General features: G+C 36.9%; 1 protein-coding gene across 1 annotated transcript; it reads right to left on the bottom strand.

Moving 5' to 3' along the window:
* Positions 1-539: 539 nt before the first annotated feature.
* On the bottom strand, positions 540-20,171 carry DR1 (down-regulator of transcription 1). Its single transcript, XM_007099285.2, has 3 exons — positions 19,215-20,171; positions 10,492-10,655; positions 540-2,585 (listed from the first exon to the last, which is right to left on the bottom strand). The coding sequence occupies exons 1-3, from the start codon at positions 19,432-19,434 to the stop codon at positions 2,439-2,441; spliced, it is 531 nt and encodes a 176-aa protein (XP_007099347.2). The 5' UTR covers positions 19,435-20,171; the 3' UTR covers positions 540-2,438.
* Positions 20,172-27,497: the final 7,326 nt, after the last annotated feature.

Below are 27,497 nucleotides of genomic sequence, written 5' to 3'. Positions count from 1 at the left end.
ATGAGATCGAGCCCTGAGGTAGACTCTGCGCTGGGTGTGGAGTCTGCTTAAGATTCTGTCTCTCCTCCTTTCCCTCTCTCCACCCACTTGCACACTCTCTAAAAAAATAAAAATAAAAATAATTGGTATCTTTTCAATGTTATCAATCTGACAGTCTGCTGAAAAAGATAGATAAGGAAGTGGGGAAGATATTTACTAAACAGTAACTTTATTTCTCAAGAACCCTAAAAATTTGTTTCTCTCTCTACAAGATTTAAAAAATCTCAACAATGGACATTATAATGACTTTTAAATGCTAAAAAGTAAACTAAAAGTAAAACATTGCTTAATTAGCTTTGTTATGCCTGGATCCTAGGACTGCCATTACAAAAGTACAAGTAAAACCACATTTTCTGAAATAACAATAAACAAAGGAGAAAGTCAGGTATTAAATACCAAATGATCAAAATATTGGGCCTAAGATTCTCGAAACTACTAAAAATGTTAGTAATAGCAATCTCCTGCTGTTAATCTGTGTAGATTATTAAATATAAAAACAATTTATAAAACACATCAGATTTTATTGCTTGAAGAATACAGCATATGAAATCACAAGAATGTCAAAATGAAAAGTCACTAGGCTTCAAACATATAATACATTATCAGATGCAGTAAAATATTAATTAACCTGAACTCTGCATCAGGGAAAAAAAAGTGGAAAAATATCTAAGTTGTTTACTTAAGAAACAGATATACTTAAAATAGAAAGAATAAGGATGTTACAGTACAAATTAGAAAAGCCAACACTTATTAACTTATTATTTCTTAGACTAGACTACCTTTGGTACTTAAACTTTTAAAAAAACAACCCCTTCTATCTTGTCCAAAGCACTTCATGGATACAATATCAACTTCAACTTAAAACATTCAGCAAAATTAACCTTTTCATGGCATGGGGGAAGTGTATTTAATAAACGTATGCTAATATTTCACTTTTTCTAAAACTGCAAAATAAGACCTTTAAGAAATCTAATACTTATAAACTTTACTTATTTAGCTCTCCAATTAAAACTGAATCCCAGCAACCACAATTTATCCTTGGACTTGGTGAATATACAAATTTAAATGATTTGGCAACTGACATAGGAATTTAGATTACTTTATACTATCTTAAAGTGGCTTTTCCATTCTGTTTCCAAAGTACAAACAATATGCCATTTCTTCAATACACTGGATTCCTATAAAAATCACTACCATACTTTATTTAGTGGAACCAAATTAAAGCTTCTCCCTTTTAACGAGTAGGTTGAAACTATTTATGTTTCATATAGGGCTGATCAGTTATGACACGCTTTCTTAAACAAAATAAAACCAATCATTTTTAAAGCTATCACTCAATTATGATGGAGATTTGATGCCATTTCAAAAGGAAGCACTGGACACTCTAGGCCATCTAGTCAAGAAAATGTAAAAGTAATGCTAAAAACAAACAATAAGTAAACTATAACTATCAGTTAAATTACAAAAAAATCCCTCTTTTATAGTAAGCATGCTTATTAACTTTCATTTCTTTCCCCCAGCAAAGGTTTGATATTCATGAATCTCCATTAAACCAATGGAACCTAAGCAATTGTTTCACAAGTTCCAATAAAGATGGATGGACTAAGCAAGTAATACTATTAACAATCATTGGAGTGAAATAGTAAGAATCGTGACAGTCCTCAAAATTGGGCAGTCTTTGAAATGTAATAGCATAGCTCAAGATGAATTATGCCATAATAAAACTGTAGTTTTTACCTCTACATAAAACAAAAACAAAATCAAAAACATAACCCACCGAATTCATACAACTACTATTGAACATACTCCTTCCTAAGTTTTTGGATGTCATTTTGAGATTTTTTTAAACAAGCATATTTATCTGAGCATATATATTTATTGCCTATATATATACACTCATTTTAAAAGACAAAAAATTCAGATACTACAAAACTGAACTCTTTGTTTTTTCACCATCCTGATCTAACATCTACTGCATTACACAACACCCTCCCCCCAATAATTTAAAATTCCCAATTTTTAGTCTAGTTAAAAGGGCAGAGGAAATGCAAATGCAGATTTAGAGTTTCTGTATAAATTTCACTGTATTTTTATAAACTTGACGTTTTCTGTAACACTGTTTATTGATCAAATAAAGGACTCACTGCTATCTAAAATTTCATAAACACCATTAAAAATTCAAAATTGATATTATACTGAATCTTAAATTTTCAATAGTTCAAAGAGACAGTTTTTACATGAATAGCACACAATAGATGAAACTTAACAGCAGACATCCCTAGAATACCAATGGCAAGTCCACCAAGATGCATACAAAATTACAGATAAGCATTTCTTTCACTGTTTTCTTGTGCAGGGAAAAACATTTATAGAGGAAATAGAAACTCAGCTGGTAAATTTCAGATATCATCATCATCTTCTTCATCCTGAGAAGATCCAGCCTGGTTAGATGCGCTGGCTGTGGCAGCAGCAAGCTGTGCTTGTTGGGCAGCCTGCTGCATTTGAAGCCATTCCTGCTGGGCCAATTCTGCTTGTTGCTGTCTAGCCTAAACACCAAAAACATAAAAACAAGTAATAATTTTTTTAAAACTCACAACATACACACTTTGGTTAAGTATAGATTAAGCCAATTACAGACTTAGTTATTACCAAATTTGGATATTTTCCAACCACTAAATAACTGTTATACATCTGGAAAACATGAACTCTATAAGGAAATACAGTTAGACAACTGCTTCTCTATCAACTAAGGACAGTTTCCAAAACTTGGTTCTCTTATAGACAGTTCTTTTATGCCACATAATTTTATGACCTTTGGTTCAACTGAAATTGAAAAAGCTGGTACAAAAATCATAATGTTCTCTCTTTGGTTCCTTTCCCAGTTTCTCTCTTCCTTTTTCTTTCTTTCTTTCTTTCTTTTTTTTTTTTAACGTTTATTCATTCATTCTTTATTTCTTTATTTATTTATTAGCATTTATTCATTTCTGAAAGGCAGAGAGAGAGCACGAATACGGGAGGGGGAGAGAGAGAGGGAGACACAAAAACACAAGTAGGTTCCAGGCTCCAAGCTGTCAGCAGAGTCCGACGTGGGGCCACAAGATCATGACCTGAGCCGAACTTGGCCACTTAACCGACTGAGCCACCCAGGCACCCCTACATTTATTCACTTTTGAGAGACAGAGAGCTAGAGTGTGAACAGAGGAGGGGCAGAGAGAGAGGGAGACACAGAATCTGAAGCAGGCTCCACGCTCAGAGCTGTCAGCACAGAGCCTGACACAGGACTCTAACCCATGAACCACGAGATCATGACCCAAACTGAAGTCAGATGCTTAACCAACTGAGCCACCCAGGAGCCCCTCTCTCTTCCTTTTTTTCACTTGATTCTTTTGTCCTCTCAACTTACAATTTAGATGCAAACATTTTTTTTAATGTTTTTTTTTTTTTAATGTTTATTATTTATTCTTGAGAGAATTAGAGAAACAGAACACAAGTGGGCGAGGGGCAGAGAGACGGAGACACAGAATCTGAAGCAGGCTCCAGGCTCTTTGCTGTCAGCACAGAGCCTGATGCAGGGCTCAAATTCGTGAACCACAAGACCTGACCTGAGCCAAAGTCGGATGATCAAGCGACTGAGCCACCCAGGCACCCCAGATGTAAACATTTTTCAATCTAAAAATTATTTCTATGATTTCAAAGTTGTCTAGTATAGTACCCCTAACTCCTAAGAAAAAGTACTATACATGAGTATAATAGCTATTTTGATGTTTGAGCTTCTATCACAGTTCCCTACCCTATACATACATTTCTCCTCTGTCCCTCTCCCCTAAATAAACACACATGGGTACACACACACACACACACACACACACACACACACACCCTTCCCATATACCCACTAGAGAAAAGGCACTTATCCAGGACTGAATTTAAGTGAGATAGTGAAAATCCATTCATTTGATATATCCTCTCTAAAAACAATCACAGAATTTTAGAAACCAAGATACGCACATAAACGTTACAAGCAATGTTGCAACAGCTAAAGGTCTTTCCCAATTTAATTCATTAGCAGAAAAACCACATCAAGAAGGAAAAAATCAATCTGTTCTTGAAAAGATCATATAAATTCCATTGGAATCTACCAAAACAATGCTGTTTCCCTTTCTGCCTTTTCTCAGAATTGTCCTTTAAGCCTGACTCACACTCACCACACCACCCTCCTTTATGCATAGCCAATTCCTAGTTATCTATTAAAACAGAAATTAGTCTTTCTTGGCCATCTAGATCATACTGTGCACTTTGTTTCATATGCCAAAATTCTCTATGCATTCCCATACCTATTTACTTTGTTCTCAAATTATCTGAGTATGTATCTTTTTTCCCACTAGACTTGAGAATAGAGACTATTTTCATACTCCTTGTTACATTCCCAACACACAGTCCTCCAGTATTTTCTGAAAGCATGTTTTGTGGGAAACAGTAATGCTCAGTATAACTCTAACATTAAGATTTTACCACGTACATTCCTAACTTTTCTTAATAATCTCTCTTGAATTTATTATCCAATCATTTCTAGAGAAAATTCTAATCAGGTCATTATTATACTTAAAAAAAAATCATCTGTTACCCAATTAAGTCCACTTTCTCAACCTAGAGTTCAAGGTCCTCCAAATTACTGCCTGCCCCAACCTATCTCCCAATTGTAATACATACTTGGTACTCCAAAAAAAACCCCTAAAACTTAAAATGCTTCCCCAATACACCATACCCTCCCATTTTCACTACCTTAACTCATGCTGATAGTCATTCTATTTCAAATTTCCTAATTTTCACCTACTGAAGTTCTACTCCTCAAGTCAAACTGAAGTATCATTTTCTCCATTTTTTTCCTAAGTCCTAACTGTATCATTCAGGACCTAATCAGGAGATAAAAGTCACATTAGTTAGGGGAATAGAAAGAATGCAATATAAAGGACTGTTAACCAAGTATAAAGTTGGTAACTAGGTCATTGAAAAGGCATGAAAAGAACACTTAGATATTACACAACTGGTAACTACCAAAAGCAGCCACCAATCCTAAAACTGAGGGAATAAAGGAAGAGGCTGGAATTTTTAAAACTTAATTTTTAAGAAGCTTAAAAGAACAATCCATGGAACTGAAACTCAGACCTCTGAAGAACTGGCATAGATTGGCTGGTAAAAGCATCTCTGAGCTTGATAGAGGGCCCAAGGTTTGAGACTCACACCCTGGAAGAAAATGATGAATGTTTATGCTGGTTCTGTAAAGAAACTATATGCTGGATTCAGTTCCTGCCACAGGAAAAAAAAATTGATGCAGTGAGAGTAAAGATGCATTGGTAGGTTGCTCAAAGGAACCTGAAGCTAATAGGAAGTAAAAGAAAGGAGCCCAAGTGCTGCCTTCCTCCTCTAGCCTGGCATTCTCCCTCCAGAACCCCCTACTGGAAGCAGAGTCCAATGAAGTCCAATAGAAAAGCAGAAATGTGGTTTATAGAGTACTAGGCTTGATCACAAATCAAAGCACAGAAAGGTGGGTTTCAGGCTGAGAAAATTGTTTAGTTACTGGTGCATGCGTTTTTTTTTTTTCTTTTGAAAACTTTATTTCAACACAACTATGCTTACAAAAATATTTATTTTTTTTCCTAGTATTGTATTTTATTATTTCATTTCACTTGATGAAATCTCCCCAATTAACATATTTATAAGTAACATCTCCTTGTGATTTTGATTTGCAAAAATACATTTATATTGGTTAACAGAATGCAATATAAGTTTAACTTATCCTACTCAACTTGGACCAAAACTTACTATATGGTTTATTTAAGCTTTAAAAAAAAAAAAGAAAGGATTTGCAATATAATTTTTTTTTCATCTACCACAAATGTATATAAGAGATACTCCATCAAATGCTACTACAGGAAGCACAACAAGAACCTTGAGAAACTAACCCTTGGTATGTCTCAAACCCACACATACTGTGCTATAAACCATTTATGAAACTGGTATAACAAAATACTGTATATCTCAATGCCAGTTTACAAAGTTCAATAACTAATGGGTTTGGAAAGAGTGCAGAAGGCCTATGTACACATGTGAAAATGTAAAAGCTATCCAATTTAGTTAGTATTGCATGTAGATCGATCATGAATCTATGCAAACCAAGATTCCAATAATTTCTTAAATCTGAATTAACACTATCAGCTTAGGTCATCTGCTGAGGTCAACAAGTAAACTGCATACAAGCTGTTTTTCTGAGTTATGCAAAAAAGAAAATTAAGTTTCTTCCTCAACTTTTCAGTCCAGAACTGATATTATACTACAGGTAAGGTATTCCAATGTCAACATTCATAAGGTAACATGTGATGAGATCTGCTTTGGTTTAAATTTGTATTAGCACTCACATGCGAAATAATTGGCACACTCTTACACTGCCAAAATCTAATGTAATGTCTCTGTACTTGGGAACTCTTTATATTTTCCTCATGAAAGTAGTTAGCCTCATATTACAGTTGTCAGTGTACCTATATCATACCTCTCCTAAAAGACAAAAACTTTTTTTGTTTAGGAAATCAGAAACCAGATATTCTAATAACTAATTGCATCTATTTTTACTTAAAAAGTATGAAAAATAGTTATTTTAACACACAGGCATATTTACCTTTACGGCAGGAATACCCAGAGTGTAAAAAAGACTAAGAATGCTTCATGAAAAACATTTTAAGAATTCATAAGAAAATTGTAGGGCAAACCAAATATGTGAATTTAATAAACTTAAGAATACTTACTCTGTGACTTAATCAATCATATACAGGTATAATTTCGTGGCACAGGAAAAAAAAAACACTCAGTTTCAAGTCTCTACACAGATTTTATTGCAAAAGCTGCTTGATCTCATGGTTTATTCAGTAATCTACAAAGACATGCACTGGTTACAATTAAAATTTAACTGACTTTTGGGGCACCTGGGTGGCTCAGTCAGTTAAGCATCCGACTTCGGCTCAGGTCATGATCTCATGTTTCATGAGTTCGAGCCCCACGTCGTGCTCTGTGCTGACAACTCAGAGCCTGGAGCCTGCTTCAGATTCTGTGTCTCCCTCTCTCTCTGCCCCTCCCCTGCTCATGCTCTGTCTCTCTCTGTCTCTCAAAAATAAATAAAAGATTTAAAAAAAATTTAACTGACTTTTAAGTACCCATATTAGCAAACATATTTCTCTGTCTAGACATAAAAACATTCCTGTGCCTTTAAAGTCTATGTTGATTGATAAATTTTATTTTCATAAATTAAAATTTTCAGCAGTACTTTTTCTCATTTTTTTCTCTCTTGCCTCTTACCCAACCTACCTCAAGTATTTTTCTTTTAAAATGGGAGTGTGAAAGACAGTAAGTGTATACTTCCTAATTAATTTCTTCTTTTGGAGATTTTCATTATGTTTTAGACTCTCCTCCCCACCCAAATACTAAAATAACTCATTTGTAATTTACAGTTAATCTTAACTTCAATATATTAATGGTTCCCCCTTTCCACATTTTGTTGTTAGCAGTTGAAAGACTGCTTCAAATGAAGATGCTATTGTGTTAGTATTTAAAACAAAGTCTAAAAGGTGAAATGAAATCAAACTGATAAAAAAGCTGTTATATTTACTTACCATATTTAGGACTTAAGTGCTTTGTGCTTTAAGGAAGAAGTACTAGACAGGTGCTATAATTTTACCTCTCTGTTGATTTTCCTCACAAGAGCAAAGAAATATTAAGGGATCCTCACCCATAGATGAAGGCAAGAATGAAGGAAGATAAGGAAGAGAAAATAACAAATGACAAGGATAGAAAGGTAAAGACAGATTTGGTGGGCAATTATTTCTTTCATTCTTCTTTTTGCCCTGGAAAGGATAAAGCCATCATGTTCCACTTAAAAGTTCTAAAATAAGTGTAAGTGGACAAAATGGTGGCTAGAACATTAGCATAGTAATGTAGAAACAGCACATGTCTAGGGGTCAGGAGACTTGAGTCTGAATTTAGACTCCAACACTTCCTAACTATATGAACTTAACCTGTTTCATTTGTTTAACTCAATCCTTCCCAGTAAACTAAGTTCCATCATAATAAGAACCATGTCTCTTTCGTATACTATTATAAGCCTAGCATTTAGCACTGTATCTGATAAATAGTGAGGACTTCAGTAAACATGTGTAGAACAAATGAATGAATGATCTCATGCAAGTTTCTTTCTCCATCTGAGTCTGTTTCTTAACGTGTAAATGAGTATAATAAAATTCACATTTATTTATTTTATTTATATTTATAAAAACTGCAAAGTATGTAAAGTAATAGAGCATCTTTTTCCTTTTATCAAGTATCTAATTTGGCACTCTCTAGGTAATCTGCAATAGCAGAGAGTTAATAAATAATAGCCACTAATGTTTTTTTAATCATCAGTCTTTGTTATCTCATATTCATATGGATTATAAAGTGTTTATTTGTATTCACACCTGTTTCAAAAGCTTTTAGTACCTCCTTAGTACCGATCTTGTAGGTTGTTGTGAGGATTTAAAAAAATACAGGTAAATTATTTGGAAACATGATTAACACATGATTAGAACTCAATAAATGTTAGTAAACTTTTATTTTTATTAGTTTGAATGGTATTCTGATGTCTGGTGCTTGATAACACTTAAAATTCAAATGCTTTTTGATTCAAACTTATGACTACCTAAGTTATTATGACTACAAAGAGATCAGGTATAGGGCTAGTCTGAAAGAGATTACCAAAAGTGATACTTCCCAGTTCTAATGGTAACTACAGTAACTGGTAGGAAATCTCACCTCTTCAACCCAAAACTGCCTTACAATCTAATTTGAAATGAAAGGCCAAAACTTAGAATAAGAACTTCATCTTCTCCTTTTTTTATTTTAAAGAGAGGAATATTAGTACTAATCCTTCACAGACTGGGAATTAGAGTTTTAATAAGAAAGGGAGGAAAGGAGGGAGGGAGGAAGGAAAGAGGGAAGGAATTTTTTAAGATTAGTATGTTTGTTTTAAAGGTACATTAAAAACCTAATTAACTATAAAATAGATGTTTATTAAATTTTCCTTATATACCACTCATTATAAAATTTGATATAGTATTTTCTCACCAGCCCATCATTTTAAATCTTAAGAATGTTTAAGTATACTTTTCATGCTTTTAACTGGTCGTTCTGTCTGGACAAAAAAATAAAAAACTCAAAGTAAAATCAGTAGTTATTTTGGAGTTGTTCTCCTTGGAAAACCAATTGTTGCTGGAGCACCTGGGTCGCTCAGTTGGTTAAGCGTTCAACTTCAGCTCAGGTCATGATCTCATGGTCGGTGGGTTCGACCCCTACACTGGGCTCTATGCTGACAGCTGAGAGCCTGGTGTCTCCTTCAGATTCCATGCCTCCCTTTCTCTTTGCCCCTCCCCTGCTCGCACTCTGTCTCCCTCTCTCTCTCAAAAATAAACATTAAAAAAATTAAAAAAGGGGCGCCTGGGTGGCTCAGTTGGTTGAGTGTCCGACTTCGGCTCAGGTCATGATCTCACGGTTCAAGTTCGAACCCCACATCTGTGCTGACAGCTCAGAAGCTGCAGCCTGCTTCAGTGTCTGTGTCTTCCGCCCTCTCTTCTCCACTCATGCTCTCTCTCTCTCTCTCTCTCTCAAAAATAAATAAACATTAAAAAATTTTTTTTTAATTTTTTTCTTAATGTTTATTTTTGAGAGAGAGAGAGAGAGAGAAACAGAGCTGGAGTGGGGGAAGGGCAGAGAAAGAGGAAGACACAGAATCCGAAGCAGACTCCAGGCTCTGAGCTGTCAGCACAGAGCCTGACGCAGGGCTCGAACTCACAGACCATGAGATCACGACCTGAGCCGAAGTCGGGCGCTCAACCGACTGAGACAACCAGGTGCCCCAAACATTAAAAAAAAATTAATAAAAAAAGAAAACAGGTTGCTGCAAATATTTACTTTAAAAAAAGGTTTTTTTAACGTTTACTTTTGAGACAGCGTGCACCAGAGTGGGGGAGGGGCAGAGAGAGAGAGAGAGAGAGAGAGAGAGAGAGAGGATCTGAAGCGGACTCTAAGCTGACAGCAGAGAGCCAGAAGTGTGGCTGGAACTCACAAACCATGAGATCATGACCTCAGCTGAAGTTGGGACGCCTGACTCACTAAGCCACTGAAGCACCCCATTTAAAAAAAAAAAAAATTTTAATGAGCAAATATTTATTTTTTTATGAAGCAAATAACTGGCCAAACAGAGTCAAACTGGTTAGATTTAAACATCAGACTCTATGATCAAACAACCAGCCACAGAAAGAAAATCCTCTGTATATATATATTGATTTAAGAAATGATTTCAGAAACCAGTATGATTTCTGTTAGCAAACAGGGCAGTGTTCAGATGAAAACAATTTATAATGCATTACTTACTTTTGCAAATAATTCTTGCTGCTGTCTCAATAACTCTTCTTCAGGAATGCCAAGGTTTTCCAAACGAGAACTGGCCTTTCTTCTTTTTAATGCTACAGTCTTGCATTCTTGTAAGACTTCTTTTACTTCACTGATGTAAGAGCCAAAGCCCAAACTTTCTAGTGCTAGGGAAATGAAAACATGAAAGAGTGATAAAACTTAGTCTTTCCCCCCATTTATGGAAGATTAAGCTTTTGTGGTATTTTGGGGGGTTTTTTTTGGAGGGGAGGGGATTTCTGTCTTCTAATAATTTTACCTATTTTATAGTTGCACAGCAATTATTTGAATGGCTAAATCAAAATATTGTATCAACTTTCTTATTATATTACAAATTAGATAAAACTTGAGGAACATTTAACAGCACAGGCCTTTACTTTTCTGATTAATTTTTAAAAACCAAAGCATCTCCTGTGAGAGGAAAAAAACAAAGTCCAATGTAAGAACATGTGCTTTTAGTAAGAAAACATTTTTCCTATACCACTCACAGTAAATTAAACATCATTACCTCAGTCACTTTCTAGAAGAATACCAAAAAAACAAGTATTTGGAGTCTACTTGTTAATAACATATTTTGTGCCATTTGGCTTAGAAAAAGTAGGTTGGTAACATATGTTCTAAGTTTCAGTAGGATGGGATAAAAGAATGGGTAAGTTCTTTTGTACAATATACCAAACAGGAGACTATTTTTAGCAAAGGTACTCCAACTGCCAAGTTTAAGAAATACGGGTGGAAATAACTTATGAAATTCAGCATTTATATTCAGCCAACAAGTTTCCTTTGAAAATAAAACTTAACAGGAAGCACTATAAAAACATTTCAACTGATGTGGCAGAAAACTGGGATAAAGAAAGACTGTAAGGTTAGAAGTGTTAACAATTTTCTCTCCCTTTATTTTTTCACATTTAGAAAGAAAATTTTATAGTAATGCACCTTCTAAATGCCTTCTATAATCAAGACAAAGCATAACATTTTCTTTTGGCTCACAGTAATTAAAATTGTATTTTATAGTTTTCTATATATTGCCAGTGCCCCAAAGGCATTTTTGTTTTCTGACCCAATGATGAAATATAGATGGTGAAAAATATAGTTGATGAATTTAACTTAGTGTATCAGTTCTTGCAGTTTTTCAACAATTATGATGAACCAGACTGCCCTCAGCAAAGTTGCCCCGAATTCCAACTGCAGGGATTTGCTCTTCAAGGACAATACCAAATACACCTTAACAAATACGCATTCCCTCCCGTATAAGCTGTGGTTTTTAAGGACATTTTGGAATGATTTATGACTTTAATTACTTCAAATATTAAGCTGTTTTGCATCAACCTTCTTTAGAAATAATCTCATGCCAAAAAGCAGAGTACTATTACTTGAATTTTAATTATACTAACTTATTGCCTCTGCTCCCCAAAAAATTTCAGTTAATTCATTACTCTGAGTTCTGAATATCAAAATAACTACCACATAATTCTTGGCCTAAAAAGTTGGAGATATAGTGGAAAATTAAGTGAAGATTAAGCAGCCTACATTTTTTACTTGAATTGACAGACTGATAATTTGGTGTCAATGCTAGAAGCCAAAGTTTTTCTTTTATTTTTTCTCTTTTTTTTTTAAATGTTTATTCATTTATTTTGAGAGAGTGTGAGTGAGCAGGAGCAGGGGCAGGGCAGAAAAAGAGAGAAAGAATCCCAAGCAGGCTCCACACTGTCAGAGCAGAGCCCAACACAGGGCTCAATCTCACGAACCTTGAGACCATGGCCTGAGCCTAAATCAAGAGTTGGATGCTTAAGTGACTGAGCCACCCAGGCACCCCAATTTCTTCTCTTTTTTAAAGGCATATAGTAGTATATTTTCAATAATATTGGCTGGAGACAATACCAAAAGAAACCAAGAGAATGGCTTGTGGTTTCCTCCCAAAATTCTGAAGAAAGTCGTATTTCCTTAGCGTATACCACATTTCTCTAGGATCTAGCCCTGCTACATTTCCAGCTTTATTTCTGCCATTAAATCCCTACATATGCTAAATCTAACTGCTCAATGTTTCCCAACAGACATCAGTTTCCCACATTCATACTGATGGTAATGCATTCAAGGCTCAAATAAGTAAACTTGCCTGATGCTCATAGATAAAAGTAATCTCCCCCTTGTAAAATCAGATAGACATCTTAGAATTTGAAATTTGGTTGTCAATATATTCATATAACCTTGGATACACTGCTTCATATCTCTAAGCTTCAGTTTTCCTTCTCTGAGAATAGCATTTCGTAGTATCTTCCTAAAACATATGCAGTATGGCGGTTAAGCCTGCAGGCCCTACAGCTGCCAGAGACTGATCCCAGCTCTGCCTCATATGAACTGTGTGAGCCTAGATAAGTTCCTTCACCTCTGTGCCACTAAAGCAAGAATAACAGTACCTGTATCTCCTCAGATCAGGTTACTGTGAAGAATAAATGAATTAATATAAACAAAGAGCTTAGAACAGAGGCTGGCCCACAGAATAAGCAAAATATTCATGATATTATTTTTAGGACTATAGGGATCAACAAGTGATCTACAGCATTTAACACCATGTCTAGCACATAAGATTCCCATAACCACTTGGACTATGTATTATTCATCTTTATTTTTTCCCTTACATTTAAAAGAGCACCCTAATAAGTGTACAGGACATAAATAAATGTGCACCTATGCATTATCACACTAAATTCAAGTTGAACGAATATACTTATAATATAAAATATTAAACTTATAAAATTAATCAACACCATGCAGACAATTCTTCAAATTATCATCAATTACTAGACTCAACATCAAAAAAATCCAATCCAAACTATTTTTAACCATGGAGAGTTTGAGTTAAAAATTTAAAAACTCACTTTTAAAACCATCTAAGGTTGAGAACACCGCTTTAAAAAAATTTGCAAGTGAATCCAAGGTTAATATTTAATATTATTCAAAGAGCTGCCATATACAAATTTGTACCCTCAATTAAATGGTTCAACAGGAAGAGCCATAAATTTTAATTTCTAAAACTGCACTGACTTTAATCCAAATTTTAAATACACTATGGTTACCAGGAATAAGTAGATAATAGTCTTTTCTAAACAAGGAGATATTTTACACCATTTGTTACCATATAGGAATAATCATTTCCATTTTACACAAAGAGTATCTTAAAGGATAAGGGAAATGACTCTTAAGCAGGGCCATCATTGCGGATTTGCAGGTTATTCAGTGCACAACAGGACCATATCTAAGGAAGGCCATTCATACTGTAAACATAGATCTGTATGTTTATTACGGCACTTTTCTGGCAGATGGTAGTAAAGGTTTTTAGGGAAGAAGTGCCTTTTTCTAGTTTGTATAAAGAGATTTAATGGACTGTTAGGGCCCTGGCTCTATCAAGGATCTCAGAGTAAAATCCAGAAAAGAAAAAAATAAAAATTTTTGCTGGTAAAACACATACATCACTTGCTCCTCAGATGCCTGTCTGCTCCCCTCTGCCATGTACTTTAAAACTATACCCAGAAAAGTGCATGGTATATTAGGGGAAAAAAACATTTGCCACATTTTTCAATTTTAAAGACAGATGTTAAGGTCCCCGTGTGGCTCAGTTGGTTAAGCATCTGACTCTTGATTTCATGAGCTCAGGTCATGATCTCAACAGTATGGTTCATGGTTTTGTGGGTTCGAGCCCTGTGTTGGGCTCGGTGCTGATACGGGGAGCTAGCAGGGGATTCTCTCTCTGCCTCCCCCCCCCTCAAATAAACTTTTTTTAAAACGACGAATGTTAAAAAACTTAAAAAAAAAAAAAACTTTAAAAAAAGAAAGGTGAAAACTTCCATCCAGCAACAATAATACAGGCTTATCTTATTTTACAAAAGTAACGCAATCCTATAAAATTTTGTTATAACAAGAATTTATGTGAATTACTTCATATTCAAATGTGTAATACAGGTTTTTTGTTAAAATATTAAAATATGTAAAATAGCATTCTCAAATTTGTTTTCTTTTGTTTATATGTTAAAGGAAGTGTGTGTGTGGGGGGGGGGGGTGGTAGTTCACTTAAAATGCATTAAAAGGATGATACAGGCCAAAGTGACTTCTTGGCTCATCAGCCAGGCAAAGGTTTCTGAAGACCGTTAATTATGTCCTCTATGGATTACTACCCCTGGGAATCTGGGACAATAATGAGAGACTGAGGGAACCAAATATAATCAATCGTTATACCCTTACCATTATCTAACACCATGCCAGGTACCTAGTAGTGTTCAAAATTGTTGGTAGCAGAAGAAAAATAAAAACAAGATATTTCAGTTTTAAGTTAAATAAAAAAATCCTAACTTGAAAAAAACTTGATTATGTGATAATACCAATTCCATATACATAATGTGTCCCTTTGGAAAAAATACCAGTATGCATGATTATTTAGATAATACAATATCATTTTCATTCTCATTATTATTACAACTCTGCAATCACTCAGATCCTCTGATTTAAAAACTACTTCACATCCACTTTCTAAAACAGACTGTGGTTTATTTAGGCTTTAGAGCAAAGCTACTCAAACTGTGGTCCATGGACTTGTGCCAGAACTGCTTATAATGGTCTGTGATGAGTTAAGTATGGAAATCAAAGAAAGCATTTAGGAACCTTCACAGCAAAACTTTAACTACATGGGGTGATGGGTGTGTTAACTAACCATATTGTGGTATCATTTCACAATATATACACATATCAAATCATTATGCTGTATACCTTAACCTTACACAATGTTATATCAATTATAACTCAATAAAGCTGGAGGAAAAAAAAAAGAACCTTCAAAGCAATTTGACAAGAGTAATTTTAAGTTTATTGAATCTAACAACAAAAATTGAAATTTTATGTATTTTTCAATTTTGTTTTTCTAGTGATCCATTTTTATTGTATTTCACAAAAGTACCAGTGTGAGAGGGACTAGATTTTTTTTTAATTCCTTCAACAGAGATAGCCTGGAGCAACTCCATTGCTGAAGAAGCAAATCCTCAGAGACTTTTTCAGTTACTAACTATTGTTATAAATGTGGGGGGGAAATGTGGCAGAAGATTAAAAATTCAAAAAAATAATCACTTAAAATATCTTTATTTATACTTCAGCTTTACAATGGCATTATGCTGTAAGGTTAAACATAACAGACTTCAAGCTTTATATTTTAATCAGTAACATTACGCATTTTAAAAATTACTATTTAGGGGCACCTGGGTGGCTCAGTGGGTTGGGCGTCTGACTTTGGCTCAGGTCATGATCTCGCTGTTGGTGGGTTCGAGCCCCGCTTCGGGCTCTGTGCTGACAGCTCAGAGCCTGAAGCCTGCTTCAGATTCTGTGTCTCTGTCTCTTTCTGCCCTTCCACTGCACGTGCTCTTTCTCTCTCTCTCAAAAATGAATAAACATCTTAGGGGTGTCTAAGGTGGCTCAGTGGCTTAAGCATCTGACTCTTCGTTTTGCTCACGTTATTATCTTGAAGTTCGTGAGATGGAGCCCTGCATCAGGCTCTGCAGCACAGAGCCTGCTTGGGATTCTCTCTCTCCTTTCCCTCTACCCCTCCCATGAGCTCTCTCTCTTTCTCTCAAAATAAATAAACATTTTTTTAAAGCTTGCCTAAGAAAAGCTAACTTCTAAAAATATAAAATTATTTATTGCAGCATATCATGTAAGATTCTCAACCCTGACTGATTCTCAGTAATTGCAAGTAATACCTGAAACAATTAAGTATTATTTATACATAAATGAGGAAACCTTTAACAGATTTGCCTAAGGCCAAAGACTTTACAGTGTAGAACTTGCAGTTCTTAACTCTCAATGTCAGTTCTTTACATAATATAACAGAACATGTTAAAACTTATTTAAGAGTATGTGTTCACAAAAACCAGCAATGACATGAAAGGAACACCTTTTATAGCTTAGAACCCCTTTATTTGTGCATCTGTGATCTTCAATACCAAGTCCCCTTTTTAAACTCAAAAAAAGCAAAACATTTCATAATTTTTTCAAAGTTTAACTATTTCAAAGATTTACTAACAATAAAGTTATGTCAACTTTAATAACTTCCATTTTACAGAACAGCCTCAAATGCTTAATTTGCTCTGACAATGTAAAGCAAAGTAGCAAGTGAACAAATGACATGTCCTGAAGCAAAATCTAGTTCATTAAACTTATTAAACTAAAAAATTGGAACTTCAAATGTGAGATTCATATGACTTTAAATGTACATTATTATTCCACTTGCATATATCCTATATACCAAAATAATAAATGCTTACAGAAAAGCATAAAAAAGTCCTATTTACCATGATTTAGCAAGCTATCCAGGGTTAATCTGTAAAGATACATTTTAAACACCTAAAAAAAAATACACACCTTAGAGGATTTCTTTTAAAAAAAAAAGTAACCACTCAAGACAAAAATTCTTTAAAATGGTTAAACAATATGAAATTAATATGAGATTATAAATGTATAAGATGTATTCCCTTAACTGGAGGAATTTGGGGCAAAAATGGTAGGTTCTTATCCACTTAACAACAACAATGTTACCCAAAGAAAGGGTAAATTTGTAAGACTGTAACAGGTCAGTGGATGATTTTTTAAAAAATAATCAATCATCCTCAGTACACAAAGGAAAACGCTTTCACTGGAACTTTTGGACTCACACCTTAAATTTAGCATATTCCAAAGTTGAGCTATTTAGCATACTGCTTGCTACAGCTGCACTTTTATTCCATCATGTCAATCAGAAATCTAAATATATCTTAGAAAAGAATAAACTACCCAAGAAGACAGATTGTAATGTGTTATTAGACTTTTGGAACAATCCTCACTCCTGTGTTGTAAACAAATGTTTAGGCAGATCCTTTAGAAAGCTTTTGAAATTTTCATTAGAAAGGCAATGTGGATAAAACATTCTTTTTCTTTTTTATGAGTTGTAAAAGGAAATTATAGCTGTGTTGGATAATCTCATGAAAGACTTAAAACATGTACATACAATGTAAAAATAAAACACAAGAGGAAAAATAGAGAACTTGACTTTCACTGTACCTACCAGAGTATTCACACACCACACAAGTTAAAAAAAACAAAACAAAACAAACAAACAACGTAGCTTTAAAATCAAATATGGTTTTTCCCAGGGATCTTTTTTCTCTTCATGGACTGAAATAGAAATGGCAGAGTACATTAAAATCTACCTTCCATCCAATCATTAAGGACCAAAAATGAATCATCTAATCCTTTTGTCAATACTGACAATAAAATATTGGATATGGTGAATATGAGATGTGTTCTCTACTTCAGAGTAACAGGAACATCACCTTTGCAAAGTTAAATTATGAAAAATAAAATGGTAGACACCTGCCTGCCTACTAAAACGATTAAAATTCATCACGATTTTTTGACTTCAAAAGCAATCAAGAAATTGTTAGAATTTTAATTATTATAAAAGGCAAGTTATCACCTCAAATTGAATGCAACTTTTTCTTAAGAGTATACGTAAGTGCTCCAAAACATTATGACTAGTAAATGTCTCCCTATGCCTGAAACAAACCATCAGAATGTGGTCCCCCAAACCCCTACTACTGGACTAAACCCTTTCTAAGATGGAAAACTGTCCAAACTTTCAGAAATCCTCAATAAAAGCTTAAGTGTATGCATCTAAGTGGGAATTGCAACAGGAAAGGACAGGGAAATGTTCCATGAAAAAAATCTCTTACAAACTTTCAATCCAAGCTTTAAAAATTTATCTCCATAAAGCAAAGCAAGCTACATAAAAGAAAAACTGAGAAAGAGAGGAAAAAGAAAGGAGGGGAAGAAAGGATAATCATCCACCCTTTTCTTCCAGAATAGAACTGGAAAGTTTTGTTAACTTGATGAACAGTAGGACCACTAAACTATTTTAATTTTTATTATTATTATTATTATTATTATTTTTTTTTTTTTTTTTTTTTTTTTTAAGTAAAACGGACACCCTACGTGGGGCTCAAACTCAAAACTCTGGGATCAAGAGCTGCATGCTCCACCAACTGAGCCAGCCAGGGGCCCCTCACTGAACCACTCTTAAAGCTGAAAACACACTCTTCATTCAACATCACCAAACTTTACAACGTTAAAAGCGTTTACATTAAGAATTCTTTCACTCATGCGTTCAGAAAATTCATCTTTTCCTCTATATCCGTGAAAAGGTCGGGTGGGGAAGGGGTGCTGTCTCCACTCATACTTGGAAGATCCTGTCTGAAAATTCATTTTCCAAGGGAGAACTTTGGGTTCCTTTCTCAGTTGTCACGGCTGAGGTTCCACGTTAGGGAGACAAATGCTCAGTTGTCATGTCTAGGTTCAACGGCAGGCAGGCAAAATTCTTGTTGCTTCCGCTTACCTGGCTGTAAACAGACGACGACTGCTACTTTATCTTTGGAGGACGTTAGGCTGACCTAAACGCTGGCAATCCTTACTTGTACTCGCCGGATGAAAAGCACCACAAGAATACAAGAATACTACACAGCGAGTTGAAGGCACCGGCTACCTCCATGCCCGCGTGGCTTTTTCGTCTACTCGTAATTATCAGGGGAGAGGAATGAAGGCTTTGACATGAACGGGTCACGCGGCTAGCAGGCTGCCCCTCACCCTCATTCAAACAAAACCCCACACACACCACTTACCTTGTATGACATGCTCGGGTGAGATGGTCTTCTTTTCTGATTTGTTGCAAATCTCATTGGCTTCAGAAGATATAAGGTGAATGAATTCAGTGCAGCAGTTCACCACCAGCTCCCGGGCATCGTTGGCCACCCGGACGTTGGGGAGAGTCTCTTTGATCATCTTATTGATAGCAGCTCTAGGTATAGTGAGATCATCATCATTGCCAGATGAGGAAGCCATCGTATCTCCCTCTCGCGCGCGCCCCGACTTTTAAAAACTCCCCAGCTCTGGTCCACTATTCCGCGAAGATTTTTCAAAGGCTGCCCTCAAAGTGGGATCCCAGGAGCGCGAAGAGGTTGCAGAAAACGAGGGGTGGGGGGTGGGGAGGGGCTGGTTCGTGAGGGTGGGGTACACCCGTGTGTGTGAGAGATTTAGGGCGAGATTGGGAGGGAGGTCGGGGGGCTGAAGATAATGGGGACAGCACTGCCTACGTCGGAGAGGAGAAAGCAAAGGTGGTCCGGAAATTTGAGCACTGGGGAACCACCTTCGTGTCTCCTCAGAGGAGCGGGCGCTGTCGCCCAACCGGTCCCCAACCGCGCCGGAGGAGAGGCAAGATCCAGGGGCACTGGCCTCGCCGCGGTACCAGGCGGACACCCAGCGGGCTTGGCTCTAAAGAGCCGGAGCCCCAGCTGCCGCTGCCGCCAGCAGCCGCTGCCGGCGCGTCTGCCAAACCATCCTTCAGACACCCGCGCCGCCGCCTCACAACATGTCGGCCGCGGCCGCTGCTGGAACCGTGGCGACCGCCTGGGAACGAATACGGACAGAGCCGGGCACAAGGGGAACGACAGTAGCAGCCGCCGTGGCCGTTTAGCCCGAACGCAGATCGTGGAAGCCGAAGCCGCGGCAACGGTGGTCCCTCCAGAGGCCAAGGAAGAAGGTTTGCTGGAAGCCTCTCCCGATACCCTTTGCGCTACCGGAAGCCTCGCCCCCCCCCCGTCCCCCCTCCCTCCCTCGCAGACTGACTTCCGGGTGTGGCTGCTGCCCTTCCCCCACCCGCGCCAGCGGGAACGGTCCTCGTCGCCAGCAGCTTCCGCCTGCCGTCGTCTCTGCACGCGCCTCGGAATCCCGCCCCTTCACTGGGACTGTAGCCGGGCCAGCGCGCGCGCGTCGTGGTTCCGGAGCTGTGGCGCAGGCTTGGGTTGGGGCTAGGGTGGGTCGCTTCTACCATCTCTCAACCAGCTGAGGCCTCAAAACCTTCTCCCAGCCTTCTCTGAGGACAAAGGAGCGCTGGCTATCTTCTAAGGAACTCTCTTTGCTGTTCTTTAAGGAGCCCAAAGTGGGAATGAAAGAAAGAGGCTTGGGTTCTGTAATGAGATATGAGGAAAGCAGAACGTCATGGGCCTGTGTACATCGTCCAGAGGAAAAGCTTTTGATGATGTCTAATAGATGTTATTCGGATCAAAGCTCTTTATGATCCTTTACCCATTTTCTTGTTTTTTGGGAAATGAAACGTTCAGAGAAGTGGCTTGCTAATAGCTAAACCAGAAACTAGAAGTAAAATCCACAGTAGTGGAAATTGAGTATGGTGTACAGTGAGCCACGTTGAGAGATTCCAATTTAGCCATTTTTAACGGTGTATTGCACGTTGGCTTCTGGAGAGGGCAGAGTATCTTTACGCACCTCTCGTTTTTGCTTGTCTCCAGGATGACTTGTGGTATCAATGCATGTCAAGTTCTTCACAAAATGTGTCATACTTGTCATTTGCAAGAAGAGCCCATGTTATAAATAGTGGGGTGTTGCAATTTCTAAAAAGTAAAAGATCCCATTTAAATCACTTTTGGCACTTCAGTCATATACACTGTTCTTGATACATTGGACGGCAACTGGTTTGTTTGAAATGTTTCCTTATAATGTTTTATTTCAGGGGCTTCTGGGTGGTTCAGCCGGTTAAGCGTCCCACTCTTGATTTGGGTCAGGTCAGGATCTCATGGTCCTGAGGTCAGTCCCCACGTCAGGCCTGCAGATTGCTGAAGTTTGTCATTCTACCCCTTCCCTGCTCACTCTCTCTTAAAAACAAGAAAAAAAAAAAAACCCAAAACCAAACAAACAAAAAAAAACCCTTGCCTTAAAAAAAACAACAAAAAAAAAAAAACCCTAAAATTTTATTTCAGTTTAAGACCCTAGATATGGCACCTGGGGATTTTATTTAACTATTTTTCATTTAGCATTTTTTCCAGTACATTTGTGGGTTCTTTAATTTGTAAAGTATAGATGCTCGTTTTTCAGTGCTAAGTTTAGTCAAAACAGAATTTCTTTGGTAAAACAATGTTTTTAAATTTTTTCAAAATAGGAATGTGAAACTCTTGGCTCACATGTTGGCCGTTTATGAAGTGTTTTGTATATCAGTTGACTGTTGGTTAAAAGAGTTATATTGTCTAAATTTATCTTGTCCTTACCAAGTTTATTAGTCTGAAAAAGCTAGCTAGCAAAAATGTCCCCAGAGTTACCACATTGTCATTGACCCAAATCTTGGTGTTTCTGAAAAAAAAAAAAAAAAAAAAAAAAAGCTAATGTGAATGGTTTTTTCTACAACATTTATGCTATACAGACTTCTAGGCAAATGATACTAGATCTGTAGAGCACACATGTGAAGTTGTTATTCCAGTAATGGTTTATCACTGCAGGGTTCTATGGTGGCATAAGCATGAAATGTATAGTAAAGAGACCCAGGTTACAGTCCCAGTTTTTTGTTACTTTAGACAGGTCAGTCTCTGAACCTCATTTCCTCAACCAGAAATGGAAATATTATATAACTTACAGGATTCAAAGTCAAATGAGACTGTATATTAAAAGCACTTTTAACATGATGAATTAATATAGATGTTAGTATTCATTATTATAATCTTTATCAGGTCTGGGCAGTCTTCAACCAACAATAAACCATACATAATATGGCTGGAGAGAAAATTTAATTAAATATAAATAGTGTGAGGGGTGTCTGGGTGGCTCAGTTGGTTAAGCACCTGACTTTTGATTTCATCTCAGGTCATGATCCATGGTTTGTGAATTCCAGCCCCACATTGGGCTCCACACTGACAGGGCAGAGCCTGCTTAGGATTCTCCCCCCCCCCCCCTCTCTTTGTCTCTCTCTCTCTCTCTCTCTCTTTGCCCCTTCACCTCCACCCCTCAAAAATAAATAAATTTAAATATATATAGTGTGAGATTTTATGAAATATGCTAACCTGGATCCTATATTTAAATTTTTATTTATAATACAGTATATCCCTGGTGCAAGTAGGCTTTTGAAAACAAGGATAACATCTCCATAATAACCTTAAGAGTTTTAGAGAGAGTGCATATATATGAAACATTATTTTTTTCATGGTATCCCAAGATTCATGATATTAAAAAAACAATATAGGGGTGCCTGGGTGGCTCAGTCGGTTAAGCATCCAACTTCGGCTCAGGTCATGATCTCACAGTTTGTGAGTTCGAGCCCCGCATCGGGCTCTGTGCTATCAGTTCAGAGCCTGCAGCTTGCTTCGGATTCTGTGTCTCCCTCTTTCTCTGCCCCTCCCCCACTCTCTCTCTCTCTCTCTCTCTCTCTCTCTCTCTCTTTCTCTCAAAAAGTGAATAAACGTTAAAAAATAAATAAAATATTTAAAAAACAATATAGCTATTATAATAAGGTAGGCTAACTCTATAGTGGTTAAGATAACTTCTTAAAATGTGTGAATTCATAGCTGCCCAAGTTTTCAGCTAAAATTACTGACAAAAATCTATAGCATTTGTAGTTTGACGCTTAACATTGAAAAAAGCAAATAACACTCTCCATTATGTTCATTTGTCACTGTTAACACACCAATTGCTAATTCATGATAATACAAATTTAAAAAATAACTAACATCTAGGATACACATCTTACTTAGCACTGTGCTAAGTGCTTTACCTGTACTTAACCTAAGCACTCTTACCTGTATTATCTCATTTAATCCTCAGAGCATTTTTTATTTGATAGATACTGTTTTAATCTACATTTTTCAGATAAGGAAAGTGAAGCTTGGAGAAGATAGATTACTTTCCTGAAGTCCTGTGTAGCAGTTAAGATAGGCAAGATTATGTTGCAAGAACAAGTAACTCCCAAATCTCAAAAGGTTTATTTCTTGCTTACGTTATGAGTTCATCATGGGTCAGCAAAAGAATTGAACACATAGTAATCACTCCAGAATCCTCTGGAGCTGTTAAGAAGAAGTAATAGCAGAGTCTTGAAATACAGGCTTTTGACAGGTGGAGAGAAAGGGAAGAAGTATGTGTATTCAAAATAACAGGGTTGTAGAAGCAGAAATTGTTCTAGAACCATTGAGGAGATCGCTTTCATTGAATTAAAGCGTTTGTGTTCTACACCAGTGAGAGAGAAGTGAGACAGCCAAATACATAAGGCAGCAGAAGTTATGAAGTCATAAGAGCAAGAGAAGCAAGAAGAGTTTAGAGCCTCAAATACTCATGTCAGAGAGCCCAACAAAATAAATAGCTTGTTAGAGTGTTGGTGTATTCTGCTTTCGAAATAGACAGGAGGCTTCTGTGAAACAGTTTCCTGTGCTTCTTTATTTTCTTTATATCTTCATAATCCTTTTTTTTTTTCCTACTCAACTTCTAAAACTCCTATGTTTTTGTTCTACTCAATTTGAAAAAGCCCAACTCATTCAAGGACTTTGGTTTCAGATCTGGGTTTGGTCCGCACTTTGCCACTTAATTAACTGTAACTTGTGCAGGGTATTTAAGTTGTGTTTTGATTTTTCTCATCTATAGAATAAGAATGCACAAGGGGTTTTAAATATCAAATGACATAATGTATGCAAAGTCTTTAGCCCAGAACTGCAGTGCTCTCTCTCTGGTAAATGGTGGCAGTTGTTAAAAAATAATCATCATTAGGGGCGCCTGGTTAGCTCAGTTAGTTAAGCATCTTGATTTCAACCCAGGTCTCGACCGCAGGGTCATGTGTTCAAGCCCTGTGTTGAACCCTGCGCTGGGTGTGAAGCCTACTTAAAAAAAAAAAAAAAAAAAAAAAAAAAAAAATCATCATTACAACTGAAAGAATGGAATAATGGGATTGAAAAGAAAAGTGATTCCAAGAACTATTTCACAGAAAGAGCTGGGAGAACCTGATATTTTGGTTCCTAGATAGTCAAGGAAACATTAGTCAAATACAATTATAAGATTTTTAATCTCAGAGACTGAGATTAGGAATTAAGGCAGAGCTTTAGAGTGGTCTCAACATTTTAACTAAGCTTTGAAGAACTGAGCATGTCCTCCTGATGAAGCAGAAACTGTTTACTCATTGATCCATTTACAATACAGTGCAGTGTATGAATTGGGAAAATCAAGTAGACTGTTTAATAGGGTTAGTAAAGAGGTAGAGTGAGATGTGCTGCAGGAAAAGTAAGCTAGGCCCAAAAGATAACAAATCAGTGCCTATTATGAATTATACACAACTAGAAGTTTTCAGATTCCCTGTTCCATTTAATTTTCAGATACCCATACAAAAGGATGCTTTGACAGTAAAACAGTTTTAGAGAGGTTTACTGATTTGTTCAGAAATCTCACAGATAATAAGTAACAGAGCTGGGATTTGAAACCAGATTGTTGTTTAGTTCTGAAGCTTAGGCCATTTTCAATATGGTGACTGTCTCTAAATTAAAAAGAAGAAAAAAAAAACATATTCACTCTAGCACTTAAAAAATATAAAGCACTTTCATATACGTATTTGGTTTTATCTTCTAGACGGGAAAATCAAAATGCAGCTAAGTTAGTCAAGGTCACAGAGTGAGTAAATGGCAGATTGGAAATGTAACCCAAGCTTTCTGACTGCAAGGCCTCAGGTCTTTCCAATATCCTTTTAAGGAGTCTAGAGTTTTTTCTGCAGGCAGTGGAAAGAGCCAGTGAGCATTTTGAGTAGGGGGATGACATAAATATTTTAAAAGATTGGTTAGGGATACCATGTGGGATGGACCAAAATGGAGAGAGACAGGACACTAGTTACTAGGCTATTTCAAAAATAAGCTAATAATGATGTGGACCTGAACAAGAGATTCAGTGAGAATAAGATAGAGGAAACAAAACAGAGGCATTTGGAAAAAGAATATATAGGATTGCATCTGCAGTGAGGTCGGACAAGTAAATACTGCAGAGTCAGTGAGTATCTGATTTGTTCATTTCTGCATCCCCAGGGCAAACATAGTTCCCAGCACATGTTAGGCACTTAATAAATATTTGTTAACTCTAGAAGAAGATAAAGACCTTTAAGGATGGTAGAGTAAAAAAGAAGTCCAAAACCAAGAAACCTAAAGAAGAAAATGTCTCATACTCTTGACAGAAATTGAAAAAAGCATAGTGCAAAAGAAACCATGAAGTGGGGACACCCTGGGTGGCTCAATCGGTTAAGCGTCCAACTCTTGATTTCGGCTCACGTCATGAGCTCGTGGTTCATCGGTTCAGGCACCATGATGGGCTCCATGCTGACAGTGCAGAGCCTGCTTTGGAGTCTCTCTCTCTGCCCCTCTCCCACTTGCACATGTGTGCACACACACACTCTCAAAAAACAAAAACAAAGACAAAAAACATGTAGGAAGAGTTGCAAGAGTGTGAGATGCCACAGCGAGGCATTGTTGGAAGGGGATCAAAGGTAGTGTCACTGGAAAAAAGGCCAATAGGGGAAAGCAGAAGTCAACATGCAAACAGTTAAAGAGAGGAATGAAAGGAAGAATTGGAGGCAGGGAACATAGAACACACTTCCTAAGTTTGTTGATAAAGGGAAATAAGGCAGTGGGATGACAGCTTGAGGGAGAAGCAGGGTCAAGGAAGAATTGCAAAGACCAGAAGACAGGTGAGGTTCAAGGGAGAAGAGCCAGTGGAGAGGGGTAGATGGGAAATACAAGCAAAATAAGGTCTTAAGGAAATGGATGAGCTTGAAAAACACAGGTGAAGTGGTCAGGATTAGATATACAGCTCTGGGCATACTTCACAGAGAAGAGAGGTTGAAGACAAGATTCTAGGCGAGTGATTATAGACAGTGATTGCAAAAGGAGACGAGCAGAAGACTACGGAAATCTTTAGAGAATGATCAAGAGGAGTGGTCAGAAAAATAGCAAGAAAGTTGTATAAATTCATTGTTCCATAAACCAATACACAACTGACCGAATTTGAGAAAAGTAAGAAGTAACCAAAAGTGTCTATTGTTGCAGAGTTAGGAATGAGGACTGGGAATAGATGGTGTTCGTCCAGTGATATTTGTACAAGCAGTTCATGAACAAAAACCTTGGAAGTCCTTCTTTATTCAGTTAAAGCTGATAAATTTTCATGGCTCAACTTTGCAACTAACTCAAAATTTCTAGGGAGAATAACAAATCCCCTTGTCTATAAGTGATAAATTTAAAACATGATGCAAATAAATTTTTCTTTCAAATGATGTGAATTTTGAATCTAATTTAATCATGATAATTCAGTTTAAAGAGCATATGAAGCAAGGGTCACCTGGGTGGCTCAGTTAAGGGTCTGACTCTTGATTTTGGCTCAGGTCATGATCTCACCGTCACTGGAGCCTGCTTTAGATTCAATAAATAAATACATACATACATACATACATACATACGTACATAGTTATTAAACGTATTTGAGGGGCACCTGGGTGGCTCACTTGGTTAAGTGGCCCCCTTCAGCTCAGGTCATGATCTCATGGTTCCTGGGTTTGAGCCCCATGTCGGGCTCTGTGCTGGCAGCTCAGAGCCTGGAGCCTGCTTTGGATTCTGTATCTCCCTCTCTCTCTGCCCTTCCCTGCTCAAACTCTGGTCTCTTTCTCTCTCAAAAAGAAATAAACATTGGGGCACCTGGGTGGCTCAGTCGGTTGAGCATCTGACTTCAGCTCAGGTCATGATCTTACGGTTTGTGAATTTGAGCCCTGCATCGGGCTCTGTGCTGACAGCTCGGAGCCGGCAGCCTGCTTTGGATTCTGTGTCTCCTTCTCTCTCTGCCCATCCCCTGCTTGTGCTCTGTCACTCTGTCTCTCAAAAATAAATAAATAAATGTAAAGAAAAAAAAGTTTTTAATACATATTTTTAAAAAAGGATTTGAAGCAAGTAAAACTAAGAAGCCTACTTCTGTAAATCCCATTTGTTTATTCACACATTGCTTTCATCCAACAAATGTTTATTAGGTGTCTACCATATACTTTGCTAAGTACTGGGAACCTGAAAAATAAACAAGAAAGACACCATCCTGGCCTTCATACCAAAATAAATAATACCAAA

Source organism: Panthera tigris, chromosome C1 (assembly GCF_018350195.1).
Source record: "Panthera tigris isolate Pti1 chromosome C1, P.tigris_Pti1_mat1.1, whole genome shotgun sequence".
Lineage (NCBI taxonomy): Eukaryota > Metazoa > Chordata > Mammalia > Carnivora > Felidae > Panthera > Panthera tigris.
The sequence above is the reverse complement of the archived record's forward strand: the minus strand, read 5'-3'. Positions and strand labels throughout refer to the sequence as shown.